Source organism: Narcine bancroftii, chromosome 3 (genome assembly GCF_036971445.1).
Source record: "Narcine bancroftii isolate sNarBan1 chromosome 3, sNarBan1.hap1, whole genome shotgun sequence".
Classification (NCBI taxonomy): domain Eukaryota; kingdom Metazoa; phylum Chordata; class Chondrichthyes; order Torpediniformes; family Narcinidae; genus Narcine; species Narcine bancroftii.
In genome coordinates this window covers 354,694,072-354,716,389 of record NC_091471.1, presented here as the reverse complement: position 1 = coordinate 354,716,389, position 22,318 = coordinate 354,694,072, and the positions used below count along the sequence as shown (strand labels likewise).

Here is a 22,318-nt window from a genome sequence, read left to right as displayed (position 1 = left end):
TGCCAAAACATCATTCCACTTGTCCCACTGACCTACACCCATTCCATAACTCCAGACCTCTCCCATCCATGTATCTATCCAATTTATTCTTAAAACCTTAGAGTGAGCCCACATTTACCACGTCAGTTGGCAGCTCATTCCACATTTCTATCTCTGAGTGAAGTTCCCCCTAATGTTCTCCCTTTCATCCTAAAGCCATAGCCTCTCGTATTTGTCTCTCAATCAAAGTGGAAAAAGCCTACTCACATTTACTCTGTTTATATGTGAGCATAACTTTGTAAACATCTATCAAATCTCCCCTAATTCTTCTATGCTCCAAGGAATAAAGTCCTAACCAGTTTAATCTTTCCATGTAACTCGACTCCTGAAGACCCAGCAACATCCTAGTAAATCTTTCAATCTTACTGATATCTTTCCTGTAATTTGGTGAACAGAACTGCACAGAATACTCCAAATTTGGACTCACTAATGTTTTACATAACCTCATCATAATATCCCAACTCTTGTACAGTAGTCCTTAATTTACGACTATAATTGGGACTGAAGGATTGGTCGCAAGTCGGATTTAAAAAAAAATTCAATAAATTAACCTTTAATGAAGAATCTCAGCATATGCACAGTATTTATAAAAAAAAATTGGTTGTATGTGCGGGTGGACTTAGCTCATGTGGGTCGTAAGTTGAGGACTACCTGTACTCAATACTTCAATTTATGAAGGCCAAGATGCCAAAAGCTTTCTTCACAACCCTGTCCACCTGTGACACCACTTTCAGGGAATTATGTATCTGTATTCCCAGATCCCTTTGTTCCTCTGCACTCCTCAGTGCCTTTCCCATTTACAGTGTATGCCCTACCTTAGTTTGTCCTTTCAAAATGCAACATCTCACACTTGCCTGCATTAAATTCCATCTTCCATTTTCTGGTCGATTATCCAGTTGGTCCAGATCCCTCTGCAAGCTTTGAAACCTTCTTGCTGCCCACAAGCCTCCAATCTTAGTGTCATCAGCAAAGTTTTCTGGCCATTTTCTGGGAGCTTTGGACTTGGACCCCCGATCCACATTAATGCTGTGAAGAGCCCTGCCATTAACTCTCTGTCCTATATTTGACCTTACAAAGTGCAGCACCTCACTCGACTGGATTAAACTCCAACTGCCATTTCTCTGCCCATATCTGTCCTGTTATTCTTTAATATCCCTCTACACTGTCCACATCTCCACCAATCTTAATGTTTTTAAACTTATTAAACCCACCCACCTACATTTACAGGTAATCAAGATGATCTGCAGATGCTGATCCAAACTGATACCTGCAGAACAGCACTGGTAGCTTCCAGTCATAACGCCCTTCTATCACTACTGTCTTCTATGGATAATTAATTTCTGAATCCAAACTATCAATTTACTGTGGACCTGCATCAGCCTGACATGAGGGACTTTGTCAAATGTCTTCCCCTAAATGTGGACAATGTCCAGCGCCCAACCCTCATCCACTTAATTTTTCATGGCTTTGCTGTTGTTTATGGAAAGATTGCCTTTGGAATTTGTCTTCTCAAATGTTTTAATTATTTTACAGCCATCACTGTGGAAGGCTTTGACTGGGGTCACTATGTTTGGAGCAATAAATTTATTGGGGCTCCTGTCAGCTGTTTTAAACATGTGAGTAGAATTTGGTTCATCACTGCTAAAATAGTCTTTTCCTATTGAACACAATGGGAGAAGTGGGCTTCCATGAATTGATTATGGCTCTCTTCAGTGCAGCAGGAGTAGACATTGTTTGGGAGTTTGGAGAGAACAAACGTACTCCAGCTTTTGTGTGAGTATTTTCCTGTCCAGAGGGATTGTGATGTTATTGGCCCTGAAATATAATGTGGTGCCAACACTTGAAGGCTGGAATTAAAATGATGGGTTCTGAGGAATGTTTGTTGACCTGAAATGTTGAGTCTGCTTCTCTCCCCACAAATGTTGTCTTACTTGCTGAGTTCTGCTGCATTTTCTGTTTTTCTGCTTAACTTTTCTCAGAAGATTAAGGGATGATCTAATCTGTATTCAGAATATTAAAGGGCAAATTCAGAGAACGTGGGGAGGATGGGAATCGAAAGAAGGTGGAATAATTAAATTATAACTTAAATAATGCAAGGGTTTTCACCTGAAATATTGTGGAAAGTAAGATCAGTGGATCAATCTGGCAAAAATATAGATCAAAAGTTTGATCTTTGTGAATCTCATAGAGCAGCTTGATAGACAGGTTGGCTCATGTTCTTGCCCAACTGAAATTTTTTTTATGGAATAGTTATACTTTGTTTCTGACCTGGTTCAGAACCGTTACAGTAAACCCTGTGGCCTGGTTCTGAACTGTGTTATCTATGTACCCACTCAACAATTGTTTCTTCCCTCTTTCTTTTACCGACCTCTTCCCATCTGCAGTTTATTGCTACTTTACTGCTAATGCAGGTAACTGAGCATTCTTGTTATTTGTATTTTGCCCAGATTGTCAGGTTTTTAATGACATTGTTCTTCCAAATGGACAAATATAGCTCCTTTAGATGTAATTGTTGCCTTCAGAGTAGCAATTGCAAAATACTGAAGCAATATTATTAGTGTATGGGTAAAATAGATAGCATATGCAAAAAGACCAATTTTATACAAGTGGACCCTGATATTGTAAAAACACTGAATGAACATCTTAAAAATTCTCACAATAATTGGGATTTTGATGTCACCTGAACTTCAATTATGGTTTATTTTCATTGTGTGAGGACATTGTTTAATGGGTTTAATGTATCATATATGTTGAATGTTAAGTGGGGGGGGGGTGAAGGAGGGAGGGGGGAAAAGGGGAGAAAATGACACTGTGTATATTCAAGAGGGAAATGTTTGTGTGTATTTTGGTCAGTATGGTTCATAGTGTGAAAAAAAAATTATGGTTCTTCTCTGTAATGATTCTGATCGGTTTGAAACAACTTGTCTTCTGCTGCATTAGCCTCTGTCTCCCATTTTTTTCTGTCTTGCTCTTTCTCCACCACTCTTATTTCCAGTTCTTGCCAATCTTCACTGCTCCTCTCATTCAAGGTTTGACTCATTGGTGAAATTGTGTCTGTAATTTGACATTGAAACCTGGTTGAGGTTAACCAAAAGCACAGTCACAAGAAGGATCTGCTTATGTTATTGGCACAGTACATATGCACTGAAATTCTTGCAGACTGTAGCTGAACAGGTATTTGCAAAGAAAAAAAATTAGTAATAATATCAAGGTGAATTAAATTAAGAGACAATAAATAAATGTAGTTAACCTTTGGACCGAAACTACCATCCAGCACTAACTTTTGATCTTGGTGTATTCACAAGCTTCTCCTGAGTTAATACAGTAATTGCAAGATTGTAAAGAATGTTTAATTGCAAATTGTGTGCTGATTTGAGCACTGCGCCAACAAATAATTTAGGCAATATATTCATCTTTTGTTATTGGAAAGGTACCTATGGGAACTCACTGGGGAGACGTGGTGGAGAGTGTGAGAGTGGAAGTCCCGAACACTGATTGCAACTTGCCAACTAAAGTCTTCTGGATTGCTGGCATTATCAAGTTAGCAGGTACAATCAATCATTAGGATCATCCACTGTGAATTTGGGTCATTGTTGGGTTAAAACTTTTCGATATGGTTGCAGCCAGTTGATTTGTGGTTGCCCATTTTACTGCTTTTAATGAATTTAGTTGGAATTTGGTTACTTTTCCTGGGGAAATGGAAAAGGCTAATCGCCCAAGTAACAAGATATTGGTGTCATCCAGATTTCAAGTTAAACATCAAAAATGATGTGGAGAAGTTTCTGACCTCCTTCAGACTGTTGAGAGTTAGAACTTTGAGAAATTGATTTAATTGATTTGAGGAATTCAATATTAATTTCCTTGTTACATTTTAAATATATAACACGCTGGTCCACAGATAACACTACTATCTTTGTTAAATATTATTTAATTAGCTTTAATTTTAAAATCTTTTTGCACACTGTGCCAAATCATTCTCCAGAGATGGAAATAGATGTTCAATGTGGAGTAGTGGCTGAGAAATGGGTTTCAGTGTGTGGTATTTGAGTTGGTGTGATATTTAGTTTGCAGAACGAGGCCATGTCATTAACTACTGTATAAGGCCCCCCGTCCTAAAAACAAAATCGCTCCAAAAAATCCCCCATGTCTTGTATGCTAATCTGACATTTTGGAGGGTATATTATTGCTACCTGGCCCAGGTATCAGGGAGAGAAGGATTCCTTGCTGCCTGACCTGCCCCCAGTATACAGGGAGAGAAGAATCCTCTCTCTCCCCACACCCCCCCACCAAAGTGCCGCCATCCCCCCCCAAACTTTTAACTTACCCCCCTCCCCCCGGGAGTGTTGCTGCTGTTACTATCCTGGACATAGGAGGAATACATACCCGTTCATCCTTGTGTTTGCTCTCAATGAAACAACACCAGCAACATGGTGACCACTAAGGCCAGGTGTTGTGAATCCTGCTTACCTGTAAATATAGTAAAGCATGCACACTTAAAAAATTTTTTTGATATTCCCTGCTGAATTTGGAGGTGGGGGAGGGGTGGGGGTTCTCTATGCCACTGGGTTTTATATGCCATCAAATATGGTAATTTAGATCAGTTCAGTCTGCACTGGAAACCTGGGCATTGTCATTGCTCATTGTTAAGTTTTCTTAAAACATTGAGATTTTATCTTGGATTCAAATTGATATTTTTGTTCTCGTGCAGGTTACAAGGCTTTGCTTCGATACGAAGGCTTTGACAATGATTCTAGCCTTGACTTCTGGTGTAACATCTGCGGTTCTGATGTTCATCCAGTTGGCTGGTGTGCAACTAGTGGCAAACCTTTAGTAACTCCTCGTTGTAAGTGTTCTGTGCTTATTGCAGTTCTTTTCATTGGTTATTTTCATGTGTGAGATTCCATGTTGTTGATTATGTATGAATAAGGAATGAAGAATATGAATCAGTGTATGTCAAATAATTTTCAGGTGAAACCAATGTCCTTAGAGGACCTGTCATATCCTATCGACTTGCCGCTTTGTGGTTCCTACTCTCTGCACAGCAAATAAATAGTGAATAATGATAGACGTTGCTGAGATTAGTGCCGTCACTAATGATCCATCTTGGTTGACGTTATCTTTTGAAACTATTGCCTCCCAATTCTTGCTATTGTGTGATTTTATTCTGTGGTGGCATTCCTGAAAATTATAAATGTACTTCTGGGTGCACTCACATGGACACTACTAACTTGGCCAAAGATGTCTCTAATCTTTTTGATGTAACTGCGAGACTTTGGGGCAGATTCTGCCAATTCCCAGCTTGACTCTTGTGCTTTCTCCTTTTGATTAATGGATTATTCTTTGAATTTTCAAATTTAAACAACAGCATGGTAACAGGCCCTTCTGGCCCATGAGACTGTGCTGCCAAAATGCCCCAATTAACTTAGAACCCCTGTATGTTTTGAAGAGTGGGAGAAAACCAGAACAACAGGAGGAAACCCAAGGAGACATGAAGAACGTATAAACTCCTTTCAGACAGTGCCAGATTTAAACCTGGATCACTGGCATTAGTGTTGCACTAACTGCTACACTAACCATACTGCCCACTTGACAAAATTAAAAAGGAAGGAAATAACTCCATGTAGAGTCCCTTTGTGTCCAGCAACCAATGTGTTTCTCTTGACTACATGAATCTCTGGACTATAACCTTGGGCTTTTCCCCATTGTGTGAGATCCTTCCTCCTCACTGAAATTACAATGTTAAAACATTGTCTATCTCTACCTGTTCTGCTGCATCTCGTTCCTCCTGAGATTCTAATCCTTGTTCACACACAGTTTGCTTCTTCTTTGCCATTGCCATCAGTTTGCAGGTCTTCCCTTCAGTTAGACTGCCTTAGAGCTTTGGAACTTTTGTTCCATTTGAAGCTCCCATCACTTTGGTTCTCATTTGTCTTTGCTGGCTCTCTTTGCCTCTACAAATTTAATTCCCAACTCTCTATTTCTAAATTGTTGTGTGACCCTGTCCCATAATTCCTTTCTGAGCAACTTTAGACTGTTGGGAAATTCACAACTGTCATCCTTGGGTGTTTTCCTGCAGCTAGTTCATTGGGTCGTTTTGTTGTCTCTCTCTTCCTTGCACTGGGTTCCTCACTCATCTTTCACACCCTGTTTGTCTGCATACTTGAACCACTCTCATTGACAACTATAGATATTTTCACAGGATAGGGTTTACCATCTCAAATACATTTGGATGTCAAAACTGCATCATGCCTGTGTCTGGAAAAACATTTTAAAATTGTGGCCTTCCTGTTCAGTGAAATGTAAATGTAATCTGCTGAGTTCACCAAAGTATTCTGGATGGAAATTGCTTTTGGAATATGATTGACTTTTTCTATTTAAAGATTGTTGCTTAAATACAGCACATCCTCCATAATTCTCATTATTTTATTTTTACAGCTATCCAACATAAATATACAAACTGGAAAGCATTCCTGGTGAAAAGATTAACTGGTGCAAAGACTCTTCCACCTGACTTCTGCTCACAGGTAGTCTACCCAGCTCCCTGTAGAACAGTGCAGCACAGGAGCAAGCTGTTTGGCCCACCATGTGCGTGTGCCAACCACGATACCAGTTTAAACTGACTCCATCTGCCTGTCCATAATCGCTGCATCCCCTGCTTGTTCATGTCTGACTAAATGCTGCTTAAATGTTGTTTCTTGTATCTGCTTCCTGGCACCTCCCTGGAGTATTCCAGGTATCCACCTCCCTCTGTTTTTGAAGAAAACTTGCCTCAAAACTCCTTTCCCCATGTCACCTTAAGTATTATACCCTTGATATTTTCAGCCTGGGTGGTGGGCAGTGGGGAGATTATTCTTTACCCTATTGAGAACTTACTTAAATTTTATAAACTTCTATCACCCTCCAGTCTTCCAGAGAAAACAATTCCAGTTCACTGAACCTCTCCATCGAGCTAATATGCTCTAATCCAGCTGGAATCTTGTGGAACCTTTCCAAAGCCTCCACACGATTCCTGCAATGTTTTGACCAAAACTGCACACACTACTACTCCAAATGTGATCTAACCCAAGTTTTATACAGCTGCAATATGATGCCAACTTTTGAACTCCATGCTCTGACAGATGAAGCAAGTATACTGTGTGCCACCCCTGTACTCTGTCTACTTGTGCTGCCATTTTCAGGGAGCTATGGACTGACATCCCAAGATCCTGCAATTTAATTGTATACTGTCCTCTTGAATTTGACCTCCCAAAGTGTAACGCTCACACTTGTCCAGATTAAACTTCGCCTGCCACTTCTCTGCCCATATTTCCATTTGATCTCTATCCTTCTATTTCCGTTGCCAGCATTCCTCTTGATTCACAACTCAGTCAATTTTTGTTTTGTGTGGAAATTAGCTAGTCAGTCTACCTTCATTTTTGTCTAAATGTTTTTTTTATATACATTCAAACAGCAGAGGTCCTGGCACTGCTGTCTGTGGAATACCACTCTTCAAGACCTCCAATCAGCATAATACTCCTGTCTCATTAGCATGGGATTTTATTCAATAATTTCATTCCACCTTCCCTCTAATGTTATTGTGCTGTCTCTAGTCTGGCAGTGTTTGTGAAGCTTGACTGTGATTCTGTACCTCATTGTTGCCCAATGATTTTTAATATGTATCCAGCGTTTGAATTTTATCCAGCTGATGACTTTCTGTTCTTTTAACCCAAGGGTGAAGAAGTTTTTAAACAGCTCTCCTGTTGACTCCCTCAGCAGTTGTTCCACATGCTGTAGATTTAAATTAGACTTTATGACTCAATCCTTAAGTTGAGGGCTTTTGTCACAATCCTTCATTGATGATCTGATTGAGACCAAGTCCATTAATGCAGATGGAAAGCAGTGGACACCAGCAGCTTGTATTTATCATTGGTGTGTTTCACAAAAAGAAAAATGGATGAAACTGGTTGCTTCCCTAGAGTGATGACAAAGTGTTTTACAGGTTGTCGAAAGCATGCAATACCCTTTCAAAACTGCCATGCGTGTAGAAGTTGTGGACAAGACACACCTTTGTCGAACAAGAATAGCAGTTGTTGAAAGCATAGTGGGAGGTCGTTTGCGACTCATTTATGAAGAGTGTGATGATGGGACAGATGATTTCTGGTGTCATATGCTGAGTCCCCTCATTCATCCTATTGGTTGGTCACGGAGTATTGGACACAGATTCAAACGATCAGGTAAGAGTGGTGTTCAAAACATGTATTTATGGAAACTATAGGATGGGGATTTATTCTATCCTGATTTTTGGTCCCCTCTGTCCACTTGAAGGCTTTGAAAAGTGTCTGCACCACGAGTCAAGGGCAGAAGTAGTTTTGGGTATTGGAAATAGTTCCTTGTGAAAGTTTGTAACACTTGTCTTGGGTAGAATTAAACAATGTTAATGGGGGAAAAAGTTGCTGAACAGAACATCTCAATGAATCACTGTCGTTGAAAGTGAGAGGAGTTTTGTGCATCTTCGCTTTTGATAACTCGCTGGAATGGTGTAGCAGATATTCTCATAATAGAAACATAGCAAAGAAAAATATTGAAGAAGGACAAACAATTAAAAATGAAAAACCTTTGAGGTGAAGGAGGGTGTGAATGTGGGGGTTGCCAGCAGCATCAACTATGACATTTTAGCTAAACCTGAACTGACTGAGGTGGCCACAGAGATGTTGGAAGTCTTCTCCCTGTCTCTGGGGAACTCCTGAACCTTTAGTGCCTGGTGGCAAATGATGATTTGAATTTGCATCTTGTTTAAACTCTTATTGTCATTCTTGCTTTGCTTGACTACATGTGGTCTTGTAGATTTAATTACTTTTTAAAACTTTATTTGCTTTAGATGGTTCAAAGAAACAGGAAGGACACTGTGATGCCTGTGCACAATTATTTGCAAAGGTAAGTACTTGGAGGCAAAGCATTATGCACTCAATACTGAGTAATGATGGAGAATTCTGGGTAAAAATGTTTGCATAGTGAGGGAATTATGGGTTATGAGGAGAAGACCGTTAGGTGGAACTGAGTCCAAGGCCAGTTCAGCCCTGATCTTATTGAATGATGGACTTTTGCTTGTGTTCTTAAAAATTACTATGTAGATTTTGTGTTGGCTAATATCAAGGCCCCCATTAGTAAAATATTATCGGTTATTAAGATTTAATGAAAAGGAGCTTATTGCTAGATACATTGTGCAATGTACATGTACACCAAAATTCTTGCTGTGGCTTTTTCTTCTCCCTATTCTATGTTTTGGCCTAATTTTTCCTTGCTGGAGTAGTACAATTTCTTGGCTTTGGTAATCAAGTTTGTCCAGTGAAGTTATGATAGCATATTTGAAATTTTAGACATACAGTACAGTAACAGGCCACTTCGGCCCACGAGTCAGTGCCGCCCAAATTACACCCAATTAACATATACCCCCAGTATGTTTTGAATGGTGGGAGGAAACCGGAGTCCCCAGGGAAAACCCACACAAATATTAGGAGAACGTACAAACTCCTCACAGCACAGGATTTGAACCATGGTCCCAATCGCTGGCAATGGAAGACATTGTGCTAACTGCTACGCCAACTGTGCCACCTTTACAAATGAGGATCTTGTGGCTCTTCCACACTTAAATAAAATGCCTGTATTAAAGAAAGGTCTATCATTTATTACTGAACAGATGAATTGCAAGTCTGATATTTGGATATAAATATCTTTATCAATTTGTAAGGCATCTTATTTATTGATATGACCTTAAAGATAAAACCTGCTGGTTTGATCTGTATGACTTTGATCCTCACACTCTTGTGGCTGGATTTTAATTGATGTAGCTCCCGAGAGCAACACCATAGTATGATGTGGGGTAGATAATATTCATGTCCTCAGAATCAAATTTAAGAATGGTTTTGCTGATTTCTGTGATTGAGTTAGATCTTTTGATCTTTAGGTAAAGGATGTGGATCAAAGTGGAGAATGGTTCCAGGAAGGAATGAAGTTGGAAGCAATTGACCCTCTGAATCTTTCTGCCATCTGCGTGGCAACTGTCAGAAAGGTAGGCTTTCCATTGCACAGAAATGTCTATTTTATGTTCAGGTTGAGGCGGCATGCCACGAGGCAGGCGAACCGGCCCCGCTTGTAATCCACGTGGCGGGCCAGCTAGCCAAAATGGCGTTGTCGGGAGGTTTCCCCTTCTTCTCAGCACCAGGCTCAGAAGCCCGCACTGGGGGACCACATGATGCCGGAGTGACATTGGTGCCCCCCCCCACCCCAAGCGCAGTTTTCAGCCAGGTCCAGCCTGGCAGCCAGCAATAAACCAGTTTTCTGCTCACTGAGCTCAACCCGTCTGGTTGCATGTTCTTTCACTAGCAGTGTCGCTGCCGCTACAATTGGTGACCCCGACTGGTTCAAAAGTCTTTGAACCCAACAAGAGCGAACCTGGGATCAGTGCTATAGCCGTTAAGTTGCCTGACTTCTGGGTTCAGGAGCCAGAGACCTGTCGGCCATGTGGAGGCCCAGTTTCACCTCTGCCAGATTTCGTCCGACACGACCAAATTCTACCATGTGGTCGCCGCTCTGGACCAGGCCACCGCCAAACACGTGCTGCACCTCGTTCATCACCTGCCCGCCGAAGACAAATACGGGACCATCAAGCGAGTGTTCACCGGATCCCTCGGACTATCCAAGCGTCAGCGTGCCGCTCGGATGCTGCACCTCGATGTCTTGGGGGGGGACAGGTCCCCGGTGGAGCTGATGGACGAGATGCTCGCTCTCATGGGTGATCACACCAACTGCCCACTCTTTGAGCGAATTTTCCTCGACCATCTGCCCGACGACATCCGGCCATTACTGGCCCAAGAGAGCTTTACCGACCCAAGGAAGGTTGCTCAGAAGGCCCAAGTGCTATGGCTTGCGCGATTCCTGGAGGGCTCGGCGGTCCAGCAGGTCACGAGGCACAGGCATGACCACACCAAGCCTGGCCCTAGTGCTGCGGTAGAGCACCCGGCCCCTGCAGGGACCACCAAGAACATAACTAGGGGCACGGCATCTGATCCAGGCCTCTGCTTCTACCACCACCGCTGGGGAGCCAAGGCTCGGAAGTGTTATCAGCCCTGCTTGTTCCAGGGAAACGAGCATGTCGTCTGCTGTTAACGGCTGCGGCAGCTGGCCAAGGACACAGCCTCCTCTACCTGTGGGACTCAGTCAGTGGCTGGCGCTTTCTTGCCAGATCAGCGTCAACCCGGCCACGGCCATCGAGTCCCGGAACCGACCTCGAGGACCTCCCCTCTGTGCGGCCAATGCAACAGAGATCTGGACATACGGGAACAAGACAGTCCACTTCCAGATAGGCTGGCAAAAGTTCTTGTGGAGTTCACCATCTCGTCCCTTCCAAGAGCCATCCTGGGTGCTGACTTCCTTCTCGCCCATGGCCTCCTGGTGGACATTCGAGGTAGGCGCCTGGTAGACGCCCGGACTTTCCAGGCCGTTCTCCCACACAGAACAGCAGCAGATGGCCACGATCAGCACGCCCAGAGACGAGTTCCAGCGAATCCTGGATGAGTTCTCGGCCCTCCTCAGGTCACAGTTCTCAGCTGCCTCACCATGCCACGGGGTGTTCCACCACATCCCCACCCAGAGTCCACCAGTTCACGTTGGCTCCCGCCTGACAAGCTCCAGGTGGCGAAGGAAGAGTTTTCGCATCTGCTGGAGCTGGGGATCATTCGGTGCTCTGACTGCCCATGGGCCTCGCCGCTCCACCTGGTCCTGAAAGCCTCCGGCGGCTGGCGCCCCTGTGGAGACTATCGACGGCTCAACGAGACCGCAGTTCTTGACTGTTGCCCCATCCCTCACATCCAGGAATTTATGGCCAAACTGCACGGTACGAGAGTTTTCCCCAAGGTTGACCTGGTGCGCGGGTATCATCAAATCCCGGTGCACCCTGACAACATACCCAAGATGGCCATCATCACCCCCTTCATCTTGTTTGAATTCCTTTGCATGCCGTTTGGGCTAAAGAACGCCGCTCAGACCTTCCAGCGCCTCATGGACTCTGGGCAGGGACCTAGATTTTGTTTTCATTTACTTGGATGATATCCTCGTTGTCAGCAGGGATCGGGCGCAACACAAGGCCCACCTGCGCGCCTTCTTCTCCCGGCTGGCCGACTTCGGCCTCACCATCAACCCAGCCAATTGCCAGTTCGGGAAGGAGTCCATGCAGTTCCTGGGCCATGCCATCATGGCCGAAGGAGCTACGCCTGCCACTACGACGGTCGCCGCTATCAAGGAGTTCCCACGCCCGGACAACCTCAAGGCGCTGCAGGAGTTCGCGAGTATGGTCAACTTCTATAACCGATTCATCTCAGGAGCCACGCGCATCATGCAGCCGCTATTTGCCCTCATCACAGCCAAGCACAAAACACTCACCTGGACCCCAGAGGCCTGCAGTGGATTCGAGGCCACCAAGGACACTCTCGCGAAAGCTACCATGCTCGCCCACCCGCACACTGACCTGCATATGGTGCTCTCCGTCGATGCCTCTGCCACAGCCGTTAGTGCTATCCTGGAACAGCAAGTGAATGGACAATGGAAGCTGCTGGCATTCTTCAGTCGGCTTCTCTGCCCACCAGAGCACAAGTATAGCGCCTTCGACCGTGAGTTACTGGGCATGTACCTGGTGATGCGGCATTTCCGCTATTTCTTGGAGGGGAGGACTTTACCATCTTCACCGACCATAAACCCCTCACTCAGGCGCTCGCGATGGCGAAGGATACTTGGTCGGCCCGCCAGCAGTGTCACCTCTCCTTCGTGTCGGAATTTACCACCGACATTCGGCACAAGGCGGGGTAAGGACAATGTGGTCGCCGATGCATTCTCACGACCGGCCATCTGCTCGCTGACACCCGGCCTCGATTTCGACCAGCTTGCCTGGGACCAGAAGTTCGATGAGGAGATGCGAGCCTTCAGGACTACCATCACGGGCCTGTGGTTCCGAGACCTCCTGACTCCTAGCAGCGAAGGCACTGTCCTGTGTGATGTCGCCTGTGGTTCACCAGCAGTGGTGCAGGCAAGTCTTCCATCACATTCACGTCCTTTCGCACCTGTTCATCAGGTCCACAGTCCGTCTGGTGGCAGAGCGGTTCGTCTGGCGTGGGCTGCAGAAGCAGATCACGGGCTGGGCCAGAACATGCACCCATTGCCAGATGTCCAGGGTGCACAGGCACACCAGGGCGCCTGTGCAAGATTTCGAGCACGTCCGGGAAAGGTTCAGCCACATTTACGTGGACATAGTCGGGCCCTTACCCATTTCCCGGGGCAACTGTTACCTGTTCATGGTGGTAGACCGCACCACTCGTTGGACCAAGGCGATCCTGATGCTGGACGCCTCCACAGACTCCTGCCCCTGAGCGCTGTTGCATGGTTGGGTCACCCGGTTCGGCGTTCTGAATCACCTCACCTGTAATCGGGGTGCCTAGTTGGGGATAGAGCTACATTGCACCACGGCCTATTACCCACAGGCTGGTCGAGCGTCTGCACCGCCACCTTAGGTCAGCACTTATGGCCCGACTCACCGGTCCCAACTGGGTGGACAAACTTCCTTGGGTGCTCTTGGGCATCCGCTCCACGCTCAAGGAGGATCTACAGGTGTCATTAGCTGAGCTGGTCTACAACGCACCGCTGGCACTGCCCGGTGAGTTCATCAACACGCCTCACAACCAGCGGTTGCTGCACGAGCTACTTCCCCACCTCTGGGCCCACTTGGACTCCTTTGCACCCCCACCGCTGCCCAGACACAGCACACGGCCATCTTGCGTCCGCAGCAAGCTGCATTCTGCAGAGTACATTTTTATTTGGCGGGACCGCCCGCGGCACCTCTGCAGAGACCTTATGAGGGGGCGTACAGGGTTGTCCAGTGTTCAGGGACTACGTTCATGCTGGACATCGGCAGCAGGCGGGAACTGTTTACTGTGGACAGGCTGAAGCCAGCTCACCTCGACCCCACCGAACCAATGATTGTGGCCCAACCCAAGAAGCGAGGCCACCCAGCTAAAAAGGACATTGGTGCCGGTTCTGGAGGGGGGCTGTGTGGCGGCATGCCACTAGCCAGGCGAACTGGCCCCACTTGTAATCCACGCGGCGGGGCAGTCGCCCAAAATGTCGCTGTCGGGGGTTTCCCCTTCTTCTCAGCACCGGTCTCAGAAGCGTGCGCTGGGGACCACGTGAGGCCCGAGTGACGTCGGCACCCCTCAGAGGGGTTCTCAGCCAGGTCTGGGCTGGGTGTATAAGTCCAGCCCGGCAGCCAGCAATAAACCAGTTTTCTGCTCACTGAGCTCAACCCGTTTGATTGCGTGTTCTTTCAGTAGCCGTATAGCTGCCGCTACAATGTCTCATTATCAGATCCTCTGATTAAGACAAATGCTGGAATTTGGAATAAACTATGGAAATAGGAAAGGAAGACAGGGAGAGTGGATATGGATCACTCAATGGATTGTAGGCTACTGGATCAGAGTATGGTGTTATTCTTGTGGCTTGCAGTTGACCTGCTCTGACAGTGAAGCAGACAGAGGGGTCACAGGTTCATATTGTGAAGGGAGTTGAAATGACACACAAACTGACTTGTGGATAGGGCACAGTTATTCAGCAGAGTGGTCTCCTAGTCTTTGTTTTGTCTTGCCAAATTAGTAGCAACCACAACAGGAGCACTGAATGCAATAAACTGCGTCACCTGGAAGGAGTGCTTCGATCCCTGGAGGTGGAGTAGGGAGCAGTGTCAGAACGAGGAAGGGTGACTGGGCAGGAACGAGCGGACCAGGGAGTCACGGAGAGAGTGGTCCTGCAGAAAGCTGGCCCAAGGGTGGGTGAAAAGGGAAAGATGTGGCTGGCATTGGTATCCTGTTGGAGCTGGTATAAATGACCAAAGATGTGCTGGATGCAAGGGCGAGCAGGGTGATATGTGGGAACCAACGGAACTATATATCTGCTTGGTCTGAAGAGGTAGGAAATGACTGAGAACGGATGAGTGTGAAATGGAGGAACCTTGAGGGGTGAATCAATGATGGCACACGAAAAGACACTTTTCCAGAGAGAGGACATTTCAGAAGTGCAAGAGCAGAAAATCTCGTACACAGAACAGAGACTAAGACAAAATTTGAGAGAAGGAGATGGTGTCCTGCCAAGAGATAGTTTGGGAGGATCTGCAAACAAGGTTAGGGTGGAAGAATGGGGGTTTGTAGTGGAGACTGGGAGCTAGTTTGTCTTCTGAAATGAGAAAGGGATGGAAGTTGGTGGCTATAATAAAGGGAGGATTTGGTAATTACAGCAAAGTAGATTTGAGGCACAATCTCATTCAAGAGCTGATTGAATGCTGGAATCTGCTCAGTTTTGCTGAAACATCAATCTGAAATTCTTGTTCTATTTCTCTCTTCAATGGTGTCAGTCATTTGTTTTTATTTGTTTTTACAGATTTGTAGCATCTGTAGGTTGTGTGTTCTTGGTCAAAGGGCTGTATAGTCTGCTTCATTTTCTGCATTTGTGTTGGGTTTGTACATTGCAAGGGACCTGATTATCATTTCTTTGCAAGTTGAGTTTCTTCATCATTGCATTAAAACGCTTAACTGAACTGAGTTGGAGATCATACCTTTGTCTTCATTAGAGCAGTGAGGTTGTCTTTCCATCATCTGTTGTGATTTCACATTATTGGGATTGGGAACTTCATGTTTGCAGTGGTGTGTGTGAGTCAAGGTACACAGTGCAGATCCTTCAGCCCACCTCTATAAACCTATTACATAATCTAATTGTTCTCTACCTCAAGTTCATGTTTATTATCATCAAACTGTACATGTACAATCTGTACCATAGTAAAGGTTCCATTATTGTTAAGTAATACTATATTTAGAATGTTATATACGTGAAATTCTTTAACTTTTGTCTAACTGAAAGGCAGAAAGAGTTGACACTTTGTTCACAGAAATCTGGTGTTCCGTGGCGGTTTCTCTCCAAGTACTGTCCAGTCCTGAGCCTGCTTAGTTTCTGAGATCAGAATCTTGGCTATATTCTGGCTATTAAGTGCTCAGTCAATGCACATACACAGTACACCCTAAACACAAATGGCATGTATACCTTGTGAATTTTAAAATTTATATATATTTATAAAAAATTTAGGGGCTTCTAGGATTGTTCAACTGTCTCAAGGCCTGCGAAAAGTGCTGTTTCCCAGCCTGGCAGTTCCAGGTTTTGTGCTCCTGTACCTCTTCCTTGAAGGAATTGTCACAAAGATACTGCAGGCTGGATGGTATGTATTCTTAATGATTTTCTGAGCCCCCTTTAAGCACCCCTCCTTGTGAAGGGGTCCCCCCTTCCCTCTATCGCTTCGATAGAGGGAAGGGGGACTCCAGTGATCTTCTCAGCAGTTTTAATCACCTTCCATACTGACTTTATGTGATGTTTTGCATTTACCATACCACATGATGATGCAACCAGCCAGGACATGCTCTGTTGTGCTTCTGTAGAATGTTGTTTGGATGGTGGCTGGTAACCTTGCCCTCCTCAACTTCCTCTGTCTTCCTGACTAATGAGGAGGTGTGTTGGGTCCAAGATAGGTTATAATGGACATTAATGAACTTTGCGCTCCCCACTTTCTCTATGATGGAACCATTGATGTGGAGTGGGGAATGGTTCTTTGTATTCCTGAAGTCTACAATCATATCTACATGGAGATTCAGATTGTTGCTCTTACAAGGCTTTTACCGTTCTCTCTGTAAGATGACTCATTTTTGTTACCAATGAGCCAACTATCATTGCCATCTGAAAACGATGATACTGTTGGAGTTGAAGGGGGCCAAGGCAGATGAGTGAGAAATAGAGGAGATGTGTGAGGGCTGAGTTGATGGTGGAAGAAGGCACACATTTTAGAAGATCTGGACTAGAAGACTTCATCTTGGGAACAAATGTGGCAGAGACAGAGAAATTGAGAGAAGGGGATAGAATCCATGCAGGGACAGGGTGTGAGTAAGTGTAGTCAAGGTAGTTGTGGGTTTGTAATATATGTCTGTGGAAAGCTTGTTTCTGAGATGGAGACACAGAAATTCAGGAAGGGGTGGAAGTTGGCTGCAAAGTGGATGAAATAACAAGCTCATCACAGGTGGATGAGGCTATCCTGATGTAGCCATCAATATACCAGAGGAAGAGTTAAAGGGTCTTGCCTGTGTGGGCTTGCAGTATGGATTGCTCCACAAAATCCTCAAACAGGCAGGTGTAGCTGGGACCCTTGTGAGTACCCATGGCTACTCCTTTGATTTGGAGGAAGTGAGATGTTAAAGGAGAAGTTGTTTAAAGTGAGGACAAGGCAGAGAAGGGTGGTGATACAGGATGACTGGCTGCATATCTGGACCAGAAAGAAGCGAAGTTCTTTAAGACCTATATGGGGGATGGAGTTATAAAGGGATTTGACATCCATTATGAAGATGAGGTGGTCCAATTTGGGAAATCTGAAGTCATTGAAGAGAAGGAAGGCATATAAGATATCGCAGATCTAGGTGGGGAGGGATTGAACCAGGGGAGAAAAGGTAGTCAAGGTAAGATTAAACTAGTTTGGTGAGGCAAGAGTAAGCAGAAACAATGGGTCTACCCGGATGGTTTGGTTTTTGTATTTTGGGTAGAAGGTAGAAATGAGCAGTGTGGGGATGGGAGACAGAGGTTGGCAGCTGTGGGAGGGAGGTGACCAGAGGTGATGAAGTTGGAGATGGTGTTGGATGCTGTGTTGGGGTCCTGTGGGAGGGGGAGATAGGAGGAGGTATCTGAGAGGGGTCGTCTGGCCTCAGTCAGGTCGAGGTCAGTGTGCCAGACCAAAACAGCACCAACGTTATCTGCAGGTTTGATGGTGAGGTTGGGATTGTTGCGGAGAGCGCTCGGAGGAGTGTGATGAAATTGAGAAGGTTGATGTCTCAAAATTGGATGTGAGTGTACTCATGATTACTGATTATTGATCTTTGTGAGTTGCATTTGTTACTGGTGGCGCTGACTTTCTGATCACTGTGAAAATTACTTGTTACATTGTTGAAAAAGAAATGAGAACCACTTAAATTTATTCTAATGGCTCACTGGCAAATCATCATAATTCTGTGATACCATTATTATGATAAATTTTACAGGCAGAGATTCTGTAACATTTAGACTCCAAGTTCCCTTTTGTGATGTGGGGCTGATTTGGTTATCGTTAATCACCACTGTTTGTGACCTGCAAAATGTGCATTTATGCCTGTGATTTCTTTCCCGGTGGTGAATTTTCTTTTCTCTTTTCAGGTATTGGCAGAGGGCTACCTGATGATTGGTATTGATGGTTCAGAGGCAGCAGATGGCTCGGATTGGTTTTGCTATCACTCCACATCTCCGTCAATCTTTCCTGTAGGATTCTGTGAAATTAACAAGATTGAGCTTACGCCTCCCCGAGGTAGGCAGTGTTTTACTGTCCGTTTGGGACCCAACATTATTTTGTTGATAATTATCGTTATGGATTAGATATTACAAGTTTTCATGCCTGTCGTCTGCTGCTCATTTCACTGTGAAGTTAGTGCTGTTGCCTTTATGTATCAGGGATTGTTCCCAAACTAGCCTAAAGCACAGATTCCCACGAGGCATGAATAATCCAATTAAAATTGCTATTGTCAGGATGGCATGCAGGAAAACAAGTTTGGAACTAAACCTGAAATTAATGATCTTTCTTTTGAGATGTTTCTTTGGCTTGGCTTCGCGGACGAAGATTTATGGAGGGGGTAAAAAAGTCCACGTCAGCTGCAGGCTCGTTTGTGGCTGACCAGTCCGATGCGGGACAGGCAGACACGATTGCAGCGGTTGCAAGGGAAAATTGGTTGGTTGGGGTTGGGTGTTGGGTTTTTCCTCCTTTGCCTTTTGTCAGTGAGGTGGGCTCTGCGGTCTTCTTCAAAGGAGGCTGCTGCCCGCCAAACTGTGAGGCGCCAAGATGCACGGTTTGAGGCGTTATCAGCCCACTGGCGGTGGTCAATGTGGCAGGCACCAAGAGATTTCTTTAGGCAGTCCTTGTACCTTTTCTTTGGTGCACCTCTGTCACGGTGGCCAGTGGAGAGCTCGCCATATAATACGATCTTGGGAAGGCGATGGTCCTCCATTCTGGAGACGTGACCCATCCAGCGCAGCTGGATCTTCAGCAGCGTGGACTCGATGCTGTCGACCTCTGCCATCTCGAGTACCTCGACGTTAGGGGTGTGAGCGCTCCAATGGATGTTGAGGATGGAGCGGAGACAACGCTGGTGGAAGCGTTCTAGGAGATGTGATTATCTTTAAATTTCCAGGATAATACCTTTTGTGTCACTCAACTTTGCATACCTCTTCCTATCAGCCCTTTTCAGAGTCAGATTATATTGTCATGGACATAGCATGGAATTTGTTGTTTTGTGGCGGCATTGCAGGTGCAAAAGTTGCCATAAATTACTTTAAAAAGTAAACAAATAAATTGGTGCCAAAGAGAAAGTGAGGTGGTGTCTGTGGTTCATTGGCCATTCAGAAATCTCATGGCGGAGGGGTGAAGCTCTTTTGTACAGTAGGGTGTTTGTCTTCAGACTCCATCTCCCTGATGGTACCTGTGAGAAGAGGATATGATCTGGGTGTAGAGGGTCCTTGAGGATAGAGGCTGCTTTCTTAAGACGTTGCCTCTTGTCGATATCCTTAATGGAGTGAAGTCCATGATGGTGCCAACAGAGTTCACAACCATTTCTAGTCTTTTCCGGACCTGTACATTGGCACCTCCCTACCAGAGAGTGATGCACCCAGTCAGAATGCTCTCCTCAGTACACCTGGAGAAATTGGCAAGAGCCTCCTCAAAATCCTCATGAAGTATATCCCAGGCAAGCTGCCTTTGTGATTGCATCAATATGAAGGCCCCAGGATAAATCTTCAGACACGTTAACACCCAGAAATTTGAAGTTTTTAACCCTTCCCACTGCTGATCCATCGATGAGGACTGGTTTGTTTTCCTTCTGATTTCACCCAATTGAAGTCAATAATCAGTTTCTTAGTTTTGCTAACATTGAATGCAAGGTTGCTATTTTTGCACCATTCATCTAGCTGATTTGTCTCCACTCACGTACGCTTCCTCATTGATGTCTGTGATTCTACCGACAACCATGATCGGCAAATTTGTAGATGGCATTTGAAGTGTGTCGAGCCGCACAGTCATAGGTGTAGAGTGAGTAGATTAGTGGGCTAAGTACACATCCTGTGTTGATCATCATCGAGGTGGAGACGTTATTTCTGAGTCGTACTAAGTGTGATCTTCCCATGGGGAAGTCAAGGATCCTGTTGAAGGGGAGGTTCAGAGGCCCAGGTTTTGGAGCTTGTTTACCAGTGCTGAGGGCATGATGGTGTTGAAAGCTGAGCTGCAGTTGATGAAGAGTAGTCTGGGTGTTGCTGTCCAGAATCATTACTACATGGTAGAATATCTGGCTAGATCTTGTATAGATGCAGTATTTATATTAGATATCATTTTAAATTGAGAGATATTTCCTGCAAGGAGGAGAGAGGATGAAAAACAAAACTATTACTTCTTTGAGGTACAATTTGTTGTCCTCCGATTTCATTATTTGAGAAAGCAATGTGAACCTCCTCTTCTTCCATAAGATCAGACACTGGTGTCTCTGCTTTTCCATTGCTGAATAGCTCATCTGTGCTTTTGCTCCCTCTTGTCCACTCTAGTGCACTGCTGGATGCCTTGCCTTAGGTTCGATCCTCTGAATTTTGGATCAAGTCAAACTCCACTATCCTTATACCATATGCACTTCACTGAGCTCTTCAAAACTGACATATCCCTATTGGTTTCTAATTCATCCATTCCCATGGTATCCCTTTTGATTTCAAATTGTTCTGTCACATTGCCTTTCCTGTCTGAAACTTTGTCCAGTCTTGTGTTGTTCTCTGATAACTGCGCACCTCCAATTCCAGCCTTGTGCATGTCCCTGCTGCAACACTTTTGGGTGTGCTTTAAAAACTGCTAGACTCTAAAGATCTGGAAGTTCTTTCACCACCACTCTGCTGCACTGTTGCTCTTCATCTTCAAGGTTCTTCTTAAAATTAAGTCACCTGTTCAAATATTACCTTGTATGTCTGTTATCAGCATTTGTGACCATGCTTCTTGTGAATCTCAGTGCCAAACATCTGTGAAGTCATATATTTGGGCAATGGGTTGAATAATGCGCAGATGAGGTTGAATAATATACTGATGCTTTTAAGGTGATGGTGATTATTTTACAGGTTACTCCAAAATACCTTTCAAATGGTTCGACTACCTTCGGGAAATGGGATCTGTTGCAGCACCTGTCAAACTATTCAACAAGGTGAGAGCACAAATTGTCCAAAATGCAAATTATTTTCCTTGTCATTTCATACTCTTTTCAAAATGGAGTTTCACAACATTTCTTTAAACAAGTTGCATGTCTCATGAAAGACAATCTCTGTTGAGATTCTGATCTTTGTGTGAAGCTACTATGTTGTATGCTGTCTGGAATGTTTTTATGTTGTGACATTGGGTCAAGGCTGCTGAGTTCGCAGGCAATCTCAGTAATCTGGGATGTCCGTTGGATTGGGACTGAGAGATGCTTTCTAAAATAAAAACAAAATAAATTTAGACATGCAACACAGTAACAGGCCCTTTCGGCCCATTAACCCGTGCTGCACAATTACACCCAATTGACTTACAACCCCAGTATGCTTTTTTTGAAGTGTTACGGAATAAGTTAATAAAATTATGATAAAATACATCTTAAAAGGGTAAAATTGTGAGGTTTAGTTGTTAGGTCACATTTCACAAACATACATCTCTTTTGCTATGCAAGAGCTATGTAAAGGTAGACTTTGTGTCTACAGTTGGCTTTGCAGAGAGGATGGAAAGTGCTTGTGAGAGTTTCACAAGTAGGTGTTAATAGATCAGCATATTTGAACAGTGTCCAGGCTCAAGAACTGAGAGCTCTTTTGCTTTTAAACTGGTGCCAGAGTTTTAAATGTCTGATTGGTATTTGAAACCAAAAAAGACCTTCTTAAGCGTTAACAACTTGAGTTAAAGCCTGGTGAACGTAATATCTGTTCAATTCTGTGCACAGTACGGAAGATTACCTGATACCAGTGAACTTGGAGAAGTGAAAAGTGAATGATTGGACAGTGAAAAATAACTTTGTTGAACACATTTCATACACATGCGCTTAGAATTAGAAGGGGGTTAAGTTGATAGTATTAAGTATTGATCTTTTGTATTAAGAAAATCAAT

At 44.5% G+C, this 22,318-nt stretch overlaps 1 protein-coding gene and 1 long non-coding RNA gene across 8 annotated transcripts in view; one reads left to right on the top strand and one right to left on the bottom strand.

The window, feature by feature from the left end:
- Positions 1-22,318, top strand: part of LOC138759452 (MBT domain-containing protein 1-like) — a 64,034-nt gene that overhangs the window by 34,091 nt on the left and 7,625 nt on the right. For 3 of the 7 annotated variants that reach the window (XM_069929910.1, XM_069929912.1, XM_069929908.1), the window contains 10 exons: positions 1,573-1,655; positions 1,753-1,812; positions 3,470-3,587; positions 4,748-4,882; positions 6,475-6,563; positions 8,018-8,252; positions 8,897-8,952; positions 9,983-10,087; positions 18,331-18,478; positions 21,310-21,392. In XM_069929910.1, the coding sequence (XP_069786011.1) occupies positions 1,573-1,655; positions 1,753-1,812; positions 3,470-3,587; positions 4,748-4,882; positions 6,475-6,563; positions 8,018-8,252; positions 8,897-8,952; positions 9,983-10,087; positions 18,331-18,478; positions 21,310-21,392 (1,112 nt within the window). The remainder of the gene's footprint in view (positions 1-1,572; positions 1,656-1,752; positions 1,813-3,469; positions 3,588-4,747; positions 4,883-6,474; positions 6,564-8,017; positions 8,253-8,896; positions 8,953-9,982; positions 10,088-18,330; positions 18,479-21,309; positions 21,393-22,318) is intronic. The other 4 variants (XM_069929915.1, XM_069929914.1, XM_069929913.1 and 1 more) reach the window with 2 other exon arrangements.
- Positions 2,339-15,862, bottom strand: LOC138759459 (uncharacterized). Its single transcript, XR_011354845.1, has 3 exons — positions 15,668-15,862; positions 4,423-4,506; positions 2,339-3,113 (listed from the first exon to the last, which is right to left on the bottom strand). It is a non-coding gene; the product is annotated as an uncharacterized lncRNA (long non-coding RNA).